The 12,316-nt window shown below is 37.6% G+C and overlaps 1 protein-coding gene across 2 annotated transcripts in view; it reads right to left on the bottom strand.

Moving 5' to 3' along the window:
- Positions 1-12,268, bottom strand: part of RAD21L1 (RAD21-like 1 (S. pombe)) — a 28,966-nt gene extending 16,698 nt beyond the window's left edge. The window contains exons 1-6 of one of the 2 annotated variants that reach the window (XM_011943399.1): positions 11,905-12,268; positions 9,719-9,894; positions 8,307-8,436; positions 6,679-6,772; positions 4,110-4,216; positions 111-281 (exon numbers count right to left, since the gene is read on the bottom strand). In XM_011943399.1, the coding sequence (XP_011798789.1) occupies positions 111-281; positions 4,110-4,216; positions 6,679-6,772; positions 8,307-8,436; positions 9,719-9,862 (646 nt within the window). In that variant the 5' untranslated portion in view covers positions 9,863-9,894; positions 11,905-12,268. The remainder of the gene's footprint in view (positions 1-110; positions 282-4,109; positions 4,217-6,678; positions 6,773-8,306; positions 8,437-9,718; positions 9,895-11,904) is intronic. The other variant, XM_011943398.1, reaches the window with a different exon arrangement.
- Positions 12,269-12,316: the final 48 nt, after the last annotated feature.

Below are 12,316 nucleotides of genomic sequence, written 5' to 3' on the forward strand. Positions count from 1 at the left end.
TACGTAACACAAAAACATATTTGAAATTTTACATTGATATAATAAATCTAATACATTGTAGTAATTTGATTAAAATAAATATTTTATTTCTACATGACCAGATAGCATACCAATCATTTCTCCTGCAGCTCCTTCATCTCCAAACCCATCTCCACTGTCATAGAACAGAGATCTTTCTCCAGTGAGGCTTCCAGAACTATGTTCAATTAAAGGACCACTGGAATTCAGTAATATGTTGTCATCAAAGAAGCTATGTCTTCTGAGAATTTCAGATTCCTCCCCTAAATAAATATATATCATTAATACTAATTCATAGAAACACAGAATTTTACAGTTAGAAGGAAATTCAGATATCATCTAGCATAATCCTGTCATCCAACACCTCATTTTACAGATGAAGAGAATGGCTGAAAGACTTACTTGAATTATTCAACTAAAGTCACTCAGTTAATCAGTAGAGACTGGATTTTTAGTCTAATGACCTTTCAAATACAATGGGAAAAAATGCCAAAATATTACATAGAGTTTATAGTTGTGATATAATTTAATAACTTCCTAAGGTAAAAGTACTATGGAAAATAATTTCTTCTATTTTAGGTAAGTAAGTTCTGCTTGACCAAGTACATTTCATAGTATTTCAAGGACAATTGCTTGTATTGTTCATGCATAGTGGAGGTTTGGAAAATAAGGAACATATCAGTCATCTTAGGAAATGGAAACACAGGTAAAATATTAAAGAATGGGCTTACAACATTCATTCAATAGAAATCGAATATGCTAGGGGGTAGTGACACAGGTCTGTTAAAAAAAAAAAAAACCCGTCAGCTAACAATAACTGAGTGTTTATAGTATGTATTATATTATGTAATAGAAGATACTATTATAATTCTCATTGCACAGATGAGGAAACACAGGCACAGAAAGGTTTTGTAACTTGCACACAGTCACACTTTAATAAATGACAGAGTCAGGATCTGAATCCAGCTCTGATTCCAAAGCCTACATCCTGACAATCACAGCACTACACTGACAGTTCCAGGGGACCAGAAGTCAGCTCTTCACCAGAAATCAGTTATTTCCCTCTCTTGGATTTGAATCTCTAGGTCCAGGAGTCTGAAATCCCAGAGGTCCAAGGTTAGTCTTCTCCTCCCTCTAACAACCCATGTTAGTGTTAGACAGTAAAGAAAATCATGAAATATTACCCATATTGAAAATTCTTCTATAGACCTAAATCTTCTAGAATGGAAGAGTGGAAAAAAACAACTATCATGACAATGGATTAAAGAATTGCTCAGAAAAAAAGACTAAATTACTTTTTAAAAAACTAAGAATATATTCACATCATCCAGGTACAGCTTGATAGCTCCCAAAGGAAAAGCCAGTGTTGGTCAGAGAATAAGACTTATGAAGACACTATATTCTCAGCACTGAACATCACAAGAATCTCAGATTACACAAAATACATAAAAGAAATAATAATTGCCTTTGATCTTATATTACAATCCAGAATAAGATGGATTAATTTTAAATATTTCTTAGAGGACATTAGGTTTGAAGCAGTTTTTAAAAAAGAGAAAAATCACATATTGGTGAAGATTAAAGGAAGGAATAAGGGAAATAACCATATGATGTTGTCAGTTATATCCCAACTTTACAAATGGGGCAATAAGGCTGAGAGAGGTTAGGCAATCTGCCCAATATCACACAGCAAATCAATAGAGAAAGTTCAGATTCAAACCCAAATCTGTCCATTTACTAAGAACATGTTCTTCCCACCTTTTAAAATTGTAAAGGAAGATACAGAAATGTGAACAACTAAATTGTACTGGTTGGGTGGCAAGACACTAGACTTGCTAGACTAGAGCAAAAAGTCCATATTAAGAGTAAAATAAATAAAACTGATGAAATAAAGAAGGTGATAAATTGGCAGAGGCCTTGAGTATAGGTAGAGGTATATGATACGGTAAGTCACAGGGACCCAAGGCACTTAAGCAGAGGAATGTGATATATCGAAAATGGAATTTAAAGACAATTGCTCTTACAAAGGCATAAAAAATGTGGGAAGAGACTGGAGGAAGATTTGTAGGAGGGTATTGCAATACTCCAGGTCTTTGGTACTGGTGAACTATATCAGTGGCTAAGGAAATAGAAAAAAGATCTGAGACATTTCAGAATTAACGAACAAACAAACCACTATACTTATGACAAAAAGTATAGTTAAAAGTGATGCTGGCTGGGCATGGTGGGTCATGCCTGCAATCCCAGCACTTTGGGAGGCCGAGGAGGGTGGATCACCTGAGGCCAGGAGTTCAAAACCAGCCTGACCAACATGGTAAAAAGCTGTCTCTACTAAAAACACAAAAATTAGCCGAGTGTGTTGGTGCATGCCTGTAGTCCCAGCTACTCCAGAGGCTGAGGCAGGAGAATCGCTTGAGCCTGGGAGGTAGAGGTTGCAGTGAGCCAAGATAGTGCCACTGCACTCCAGCCTGGGTGACAGAGCGAGACTCTACTAAAAAAGAAGAAGAAAAAAAAGGGATCCTAAAGTTTCAGGCCCAAATAAGAATAGTAGGGGAATTTGTAAAGAGTGCCTTGGGAGTAGGGAACACGATTACCTCTTTGCCAGTGTGTTCCAATTCTGGGTCTGGGATTATACCCAGTAAGAGATCAGTGCTACTTAAAGTATAATCTGGGGATGGGTACTGGTCCACAAGAAATAAAATACGGAAATAAAAGTACATGTTCAGAAAGTTTTGCATAAATTTGACAGAGCAATTTTATATAAATTGACTCTAATAACAAAACTTGAGGCTTCTATTTTGATTTTTAATTTTTTAATTTTTCTAATAATTCATTTTATTGTATTTTACAAAGTAAAATATAATACAGATTGAAAATTGACAAAAATTAGAAAACTGGTCCTTCACCACAGGCTGAGAAACACAGCTACAGATATAGGAAGAGTTATGGAAGCAGAGAGAGGATGAGAAGCTGAGTTTGGAGATGTCACTCAAGCATTACTTTCTTGACTCCCTTCCCCGACCAAGATAGACACAGGCTATCTTTCTCCTATGCTCATTGTTTTGGGCACTATAGGAAATTCAAATATGAACGTTACACAGATTCTATCCTCGTGGAGTTTGTAGACCAAGATAAGAGGTGTATAAATATCATAAGACAGGGAGTAGTAGATGCCAGAAAAAAAGAGCAAATACTCTACAGTTAAATTACACCATATTGCTTCCATTTTAAAATACACTAGCCAGGCACAGTAGCTCATGCCTATAAACTCAACACTTTGGGAGGCTGAGGCAGGAGGATTGCTTGAGCCTAGAAGTTCAAGACCAGCCTGGGCAACATAGGAAGACCCTGTCTTTACAAAAGAGTTTTAAAAAATTAGCTGAGTGTGGTGGTATGCACTTGCAGTCCCAGCTACTCAGGAGGCTGAGGCCGGAAGATAGTGAGCCCAGGTCAAGGCTGCAGTAAGCCATGATCATGCATTCCAACCTGGGCAATGAGAACAAAACCCTGTGTCAAAAATAAAAAAATTAAAAGTAAAGTACAATCGCCTTGCCCAAACAGAGTTTAACATCTTAAAAATCAGTTTATGTTTCACAATCAATATATACGTTTAGTGTGGTAGCGTATCCTCTTCCTCACCCCCAGGCTGATTTAAAAGGCATTATTTTATAATTGATATTATCATATACCAGAAGAAATATATTTTGAAGGCATTTCATACAGCATACATATAAAATCTTGTATGTATGTTGACCATCACAACTGTTTATTTACGTGTCTCTCTCACACCCAGTATCTCCTTGAGGGAAGAAACTGCTTCTTTAAATTTTGGTACCGCCCTGTCTATTGATAGCACCTGATACAGAGTAGGTATTCAGTAAATGGTTATACAATGAGAATAGAAGTATATCCTAAGACTGAGTCTTGGCATTGACATCTATACTAGGAAAAGGCAAGGAAAGATGTATTGGGAATTACATTTATGCATCAAAAGATTCATTCTATAGCTACGTCTGCTGGCATTGTTTCAATACACAAATACAAATATAATTGATTATAATTTGTAATTTTGAGTTCTCAAATATTCTCACCAAAGCTCTCAGCTTGGAAAAGTAGATCATTGTCAAAATTTTCTCTAAGAGTGATTTCTTCTGGTCTGCTTTGGTTCTGAGTAAAGTGTTCTGAAACATCAATAGCACTATGGAGAAATAAAAGGTTGAGAAAAACATGAGAACAGAAAACAATGATACTGTAAAAATATCATTGATATAGTGAAGAAACTAGAACAATTTTCATTTTCTCAATCGTATTACTCATAAACACTAGTTTATTATATACACACGTATATAAATAATCTCTAGGCTCCCAAATCCAATGGTCAATTTTCAGTCCCTTATCTTACTTGCGCAAACAAACAGCATTTGACTTAGATGTTGACTTTTGCTATGGCCTAAATGTTTGTGTCTTCCTCACCTCAAATGCATATGTTGAAATCTAATCTCCAATGCAATGATATTAGGAGGTGGGAGCTGTGGCAGGTAATTAGGTCATGAGGGCAGATTCCCATGAATAAGATTAGTGCCTTTATAAAGAGGCCCCAGAAAGCTGCCTCAATCTTTCTACCATGTGAGAATACGGTGAGAAGGTTGCCATCTATGAATCAGGAAGTAGGCTATCACCAGACAATGACTCTGCTGGCAAGTTTATCTGGAATTTCTCAGTCTCCAGAATGATGATAACCAAATTTCTATTGTTAATAAGACACCCAGTTTATGGTATTTTGTTATAGCAGCCCAAACAGACTAAGACAACTCCCTTCCTCATGGAATACATTCTTCTCTTGGCCTCTGAGATATCACTATTTCTCAATTTTCTTCCTACCTGCTCCTTTTCTGACCCTAATATCCCAGACTAACTACTGGGAATTACCAAATACTCAGTCCTCAGATCCCTCTCTCTCTCTTTTTTTTAAAGGTATACTCACTACCTTGGGGATCTCTTAGAGTCCATGGTTGAAGTTCCATCTATACACTCACAACTTGCAAATTTATACATCCACATCAGATCTCTCTCCTGAATTTCAGACCCAGAGAGTCAACTACTTACCTACTCCCTTCGATATTGTCTTAGTCCATTCAGGCCACTATAATAAAATAACTTAGACTGGGTAACTTATAAACAACAGAAATTTATTGCTCACAGTCCTGGAGGATGGGAAGTCCAAGATCAAGGTGCCAGCAGATTTGGTGTCTGGTGAGGGCCTGTTCCTCATAGATGGTGTCTTTTTGCTGTGACCTCACACAGTGGAAGGGACAAGAAAATTCCTGCAGGTCTCTTTTATAAGGGAACTAATCTCACTTATGATGGTGGAGCCCTTATGATCTAATCACTTCTCTTATGACTTAATCACCTCTCTTACGACCTAATCACTTCCAACTCTTTTGTTGTTGTTGTCCTAAAAGGTCATTGTGGCTTCAGAGCCCCACCTCTTAATACCATCACCTTGAAGGTTAGGTTTCAATATATGAATTTTAGAGGAACATATGCATTTAGACCACAACAGATGTGTAACAGTCATCCCAAAACTTATATACAAAACCTAGTTTACTTCCTTCTCTCTGCCCCCTTTAAATCTGATTATCCTAATCTTATTAAGTGTTAACTCTGTTCTCATGCCAAACATCATATAGCATCCTTCATTTTCTCTTAAAGCCATATGCAATTCATCAGCAAATTCTCCTGGCTTTGCCTTCCAGATATAGCTGTAAGTTGACTGCTACCACCTGAGTGAGATGAAAACTGAGAACTGATCATAGACACTATATTCTCTTATCTGGACTTCTTACTACAGTAACTTTCTCACGGGCTCTTTGATTCCTCCCTTTTCCTTTAGAGTAAGTAGCCAGAGAGATGATGTTGAAATCAAGTCAGATCCCGTCCCTCGTCTATTCAAAACCTTCCCGTGCTCCCTGGGTAAAATAAAAGTCCCACTGTAGTGTATCACACCCTACATCATCTGTGTCTCCTGCTACCTCTCTGACTTCATCTCCTACCACTCAGCCCCTCATTTACTCCACTAGAGTCTCACTTGCGTCCTTGCTGGTCCTTGAAAATGTCCAGTGTGTTCTGCTTTAGGGCCTTTCTACTTGCTCTTCCTAGAATATTCTTCCCCAACATTACTGATTTGTTCCTTTACTTCCTTCAGATTTCTGTTCTTACTTTTTCAGAAAAGTCTTTCCTGTCTTACTGTTTATTTATTTCATTTTCTATTTCTCTTCACAATGGTGATCATCTCCAGACATACATTTATTTGTTTGTTTATTATCCACCCCAACTAAAATTTAAGATCCATGAGGCCAGCAGCTATGTTTAATTCACTGCTATCTCCTCAGTGCCTAGAACAGTTTCCAGCATATGGAAGGCACCCAGTGAATATTTACTGAATGAATAGATGAATATACTGTCAATATTGCCAACTATATTCAATCTAATGACATACTTTTGTTGTACTTTGGGATTTTATAACAAATATAAGTCTTTATCAGTCACATCTGTACTTGTTCAGTTGTTAACTACATTCCATTTGCCTCAATGAAATTTGAATATAAAAACAAAATATCAAGAAAATTAAATCGAAGGAAAGTAAATAAAATATTTTACTTCATATTTTGGGTGTCAAAATCATGAAATTCTTCTGGCAATGTGATAGCATTGTAAGATGCTTCAAAATTCTCTTTTGGAAGGTCAACCAGTCCTGAAAAGAATAAAAAATCACACTCAATAAGCAGCAATGCTATATAAAATAAAAAACTCCCAACTAACTCCATATTCTTTTACTGGACTACTGCATATTCTAACTAGTTTTCCTCCATCTACTCCTACCCTTTTGTAGTGCATTATTTACAAAGTAGACAGAGTAATATTTCAAAAAACTAATCAGATTAGATGTCTCTAAAACTCATAATGACTTAGTGACTTCTCCAGTGCATTTAATAAAATCAAAATTCCGAATTGGAGCCTCTGTAGCTCTACAAACCTATCAGGCATCATCTAATGACATTCACCATACTGACCATACTAGCCTTTTTGTTCCCTGAAAAAGTCAAGTATTTTTCCACCTGAAGACCTTTGCTCTTGCAGCTTCCTCTGCCTAGAATGTCATTCCCTCAGGGACTTTTTACATGGCTGGGTAGTTCTCATTTTTTAAGTCTGAGCTTAAATTCTATCCTCTCAGAAAGGTTTTTCCCAATTATTTTAACTAAAGTGAACTTCTCTGTTATTTTCTGTTGTAGCACTCTGTTTATTTTCCTTTATAGCACAATTACAATTGACAATTACTGTAGTAAGTTTTTAAAATACTTAAATTATTTGATTTCCTCACCTGACTGAAAAGGATCTTATTTATCCTGTTTGTTTGTCTTTGTAACCCGGAGCCTAACATAGTGGTTGGTACAAAGTATGAAATCAATAAATATTTGTGAAATATATAAAAAAAATGAACAAATGAATCATACTTGATATGAATATAAATCTACCTAGAGATTATACGAATATTTTAAATGAAGAAGATTAAAAAAAAACTGTCAATCCTGATTCAACAAATGTTGATTGAGGGAACGGTATGTGCAAGGCACTGAGACAGACACTATAAGAGATTCAGAAAATAGTTATGACAAAGACCTTGCCTTTAAGAAGCTTGAAGACTAGTGACAGAGGCAAGATCCATACCTAAATAGCCATAATACAAGGTAGAAAATAAAAAATGTCTTCAAAGTGAAACAGATGCTACATAAATTTTGAAGGCATTATATTTATGACATATGTAAATCTCTGGCACTTTGGAATGCTTAGGAATTTTTGATATGTCATAAGTAGCATGCTGCTTGGAGTCTTGAGAATTCTGAAAACAATTACAATTACTGATATTTGTTTTATCAATCATACTATTTCTAATTTCTCTCATAAAAGCAAAAACAGACATGACAAACTAAATGCCCATTAAAAACAGAATATCAGAGTTTCTTATGCAAGTGTAGTGGCTTTAAGTATATGTCTTACATAAATATGCAGGAACATTACAAGTTTTGGAAAGCATAACCTTTTCCTGCAGGCATACAAAAAGAGCAAGGAAATGAATACAATTTATCCTCAACTATGGAAACTTAGATTCATTCAAAACTAAGTTTACATTCACCATACTCCCCTGAAGTATATTAAAAGAGCCCACCCCCAATTAAAATGCAAAAGGGAACCAAGAAGAGTGAGACAAATCAATATTACATGTATACCTGGGCGAAATGTCATCTTCATTTTAAGAAATGCTTCACTGCAATCTGCCAAAAGATATTTTGCCTTCCTGTTATAGATTCGAACAACTCCCAAAAGAAGGTGTCCTGAAGTTCGAAGTGCTATTTTCACCTTTCAATAATTTTTGAAGTATTAGAAGAGTAAAAATCAGGTTCATAAATCCTATTCTTTGAAAGTTACTTACATCGTAAGATTTGGTTCTCTTAAAAAAGCAGATATTTTGTATTCTTATTTAAAGTAAATCACTTTTTACCTCACCTTGCAAAATGATTTTTTTATTCTTATTTAAGGGAATTAATCTAACATGGTATTTAAGTGAAGTATACTATTATTGGTATTATGAGAGGAATATAAACTCTGTAGTCAGAATTGGGTTCAGGTCTTGGTTCAGTTGCTGAGGCTGTCACTTAACCTTCCTGAACTTCTGTTTAATAAAAATGGCTATAATTTTTTTTAAAATTATTATTATTTTGGAGATGGAGTCTCGCTCTGTTACCCAGGCTGCAGTGCAGTGGCGCAGTCTTGGCTCACTGCAACCTCCGCCTCCTGGGTTCAAGCAATTATCCTGCCTCAGCCTCCCCACAATTTATTACATACTTATTTTATGCCAGGCATTGTCCTAAGAGCTTTTCATACATTAACTTATTTAATTTTGACAACAGCCTCTATTTACAGAAGAAAAAACTGAGACTCAGATATTTTAAGTAGGATGCCCAAAGTAATATAATTATTAAGTGATAAAGCAATAATTAAATATAAATTTGACCAACTCAAAACATGCTAACCACAGTTCACAGAAGCTAAAAGAAGCCAACTTCACAGGGTTGTTGTAAAGATTAAATAGATTTATAGGCATAAAGTCCAGTCCAGTGCCTAACACACCATAGACTTTCAATTTGTCCTTCTCTAAAGTTGAAAAATACTTAACTTATAACAATATTAAATACTGTAATGCAAATTCTAATCACTGTTTTAGTGTTTTATAATGAACATAGTACTTTACTGTTTATGACATATTTTCACATATTTTTTGATTTATAACCAGTCCTCTTTCTTTCTACCCTCCCCATTTGTTCATTATTTTCTAAGAGATGCTTATTAAGTACCTACTATGTTTACTGTATTTTGTTAGTGAATAAGAAAGGAATATGAATATGAATAAAATATGGCCTTCATCCCTTAGGGTCCAATCTATCTATGATAGATATATGAAAAAGTTAATTACCAACAGAAACCAATACGTTTGTTATAACACTAAATGCTACAGGAATTAAAGACCATTTGACAAGTAAAACTTCCTTGAAAATGTATTTCATGATATAAGTGTATCCTAATGCCTTTCCTCCTCCAAAGTCATGGTAAATACAAGCTATCATTTTAATCAGCAACATACCTTGGGTGAAAGAATTTTTTCAATGGTTATCTCTAGATTACATTCAAATACATGGGCCTTTGTGAGTTTCTTCTCCCAGTGAGCTGCAAGCCATATTTTGGCCAATGGCCCTCGTTTACTCATAAGCACATGTGTGTAGAACATGTTGCCTGTATTCCTTACTTGTATTTAACAAACTAGAGAGAACACGAAAAGATATTTAAAATTTTATTACAAAAACTTTTTATTGCTATTTTATAAGAAAAATATTCATTAATTCTACAAAATAACATTCAGATTGTATTCTAATCGAATTATTCAATACAAGTTATTCTCTTGTAAATAAGAGAAATTTATTTAGAATGTAAAATTATAACCTAATGACAAAGCTGTAGTAAATTGTGAACTACACCTCTACATCTGGCTTAAATGCATCCTGATTAATGATTTCTTCTTACACTTCAGTTATTTTATCCAAAAAAGGATTTGAGTTCTCTTCTTACTAACATGGTCAAATAAATAAAGGAGGAAGACTGAAAATATAAGATATGGAAATAGGAAAGAAACAAGAGTAGGAAAAGGCAGACAAAACCAAGAAAAGCTAATACAGGGCACATCTTTTCTAAAACTTAAGAATTTAAGAAGTGTTGGATTATTGATTTATATGCAGGTGTTGAATTTCATTGCCCTCTTCAAGATGCTTATTCAACAATATTTTAATTTTTGAAGTTAAAATCATGGAATTCCAAAAAGTGGAGTGGAGTTTCCACTCCATAAAGTGGAAAAATGAAGAAAACAAGAAACTATAGGAAAATAATTAGAAGGCAAGGGAAGAAACAAGAATCAAATTTAAATGTTTTGAAATAAGAACAATAAAAAAAAATCTTCACTTAAAGAGAAGGAATTAATGCACATTTTTACAAACTGTACTATTCTTGGTAACACCGTAGGGCTCTATTACTAAGCTAAAGATGAGAAGGGATCTTATAGCACTTTAGTTGACTTCTAGGAAAAATCAAATTATTGCTTACATGTAAGTAAATTTACACTGTCACAATGGAAGCTTCTTTTTGCTTCTTTTCTACTTATTTCTACTTAAGAGAAAACTGAGCCAAGACAAACACAAAGTTGGCCACAGAATTAAAAACTTAGGCAAACTTCGATCAGTGTCCATTTGTACCGCAAGAATTCAATCATTATGCCCCAACTGAAGGTGACGCAATCCGCCAAACCATGTTCCCCAACGGGGCAGCTGGAAATTTTAATGTATATGGCTTGTGCCTTGCGTTGGTTCCACTGCTTTCCTTTTTAGTCTGTGTTTCGCTATCTCTGAATAAATTCCTATTTATCTTTTTAAATTGCTCCCAGTGGTGTGAGGTACTTTTAAAATGTACTTTTTGGCCTGGTGCAGTGGCTCACGCCTGTAATTCCAACATTTTGGGAGGCTGAGGTGGGCGGGTCACTTTGATGCCAGGAATTGGAGACCAGCCTGGCCAACATGGTGAAACCCTGTCTCTACTAAAAATACAAAAAGTAGCCAGGCACGGTGGCGGGCATTGTAATTACTTGGGAGGCTGAGGTAGGAGAATCGCTTGAACCCGGGAGACCAGGCTGCAGCGAGCCGAGATCGCACTACTGCACTCCAGCCTGGGCGACAGAGGGAGACTCCTCAAAAAAATAAAATGTACTTTTTAAGTGATGGACTTCTTTAAAAAAAAAAAAAAAAGCAGAAACCACAAATCCTGCGATTTACTATTCCTGAGACATTGATTTTCCCGAACACATATTACCTACCCTTTTTCCCCTCGCCACAAAATATGCACACAAACTCCCCCCCATCCCATCCCCCCACCACGTCCTGGAGGCTATTTCTATCTCTAGATTGAACTGACTTCGTGCAAAGTGAAGCTAACGGGATGGGGCCAATCCGTGGGAACCTGTCCCTGAAGGGCAGGGTGGCGGCTGTGGCGGGGAGGGAGGGAGGAAGGGGCCGGAAGGAGACCAGGCGAGGACCCTGGGAGAGGTGAGTCGGCGGAGAGGAGAGTGGGAAGAGAGGGGTGAGCCAGAGAGGGCGAGACCCTTCGGGGGGTGAGGGAGGGGAAAACAAAGTGCTGGGCTGGGAGGAGCTGACGGCCACCCTCAGGGGCAGGGGGACGCCAAAGGCTCCTCCACAGACGACTCCTCAGAATGCAGGGCCGGGTGCTCACAGAGGGAAACTGAGGCCACAGCGCCCATTTTCTTCCGCGTGCGGGCGAGGAGACCCCGGGTCGCGCCCCCAGCCCCAGCTGGGCTGCGGGCGACGACCTTTCTTCCTCAGGCCGGACCCTCCCGGCTTGGCGCCGCGAGCTAACGGGACCGTGAGGCGCCGGGGCCGGGTGCGTGTGGGGATGTGGGTGGTGGCGGCTCCCATCTCCCAGCCCGCCTACAGCCCACGGGGTCCGGCCGGCCACTCAGGCTGCGCCCTACTTTCAAAGCCTGGTCTGAGGGGTGGCGCGCCAGAGCAGGGGGCTGCGAGGAGTGGCCAGGTCAGCGTTTCGGGTCCGTGGCTCCGGGTTCTTGGCGCCGCAGGGCGTCTGCAATGCGCGGCAGGCGCGGGGCGGGGCGTGGAGAAGGCGGGGC

The sequence above is a fragment of the Colobus angolensis genome, unplaced genomic scaffold (assembly GCF_000951035.1).
Source record: "Colobus angolensis palliatus isolate OR3802 unplaced genomic scaffold, Cang.pa_1.0 Scaffold219, whole genome shotgun sequence".
NCBI lineage: Eukaryota > Metazoa > Chordata > Mammalia > Primates > Cercopithecidae > Colobus > Colobus angolensis.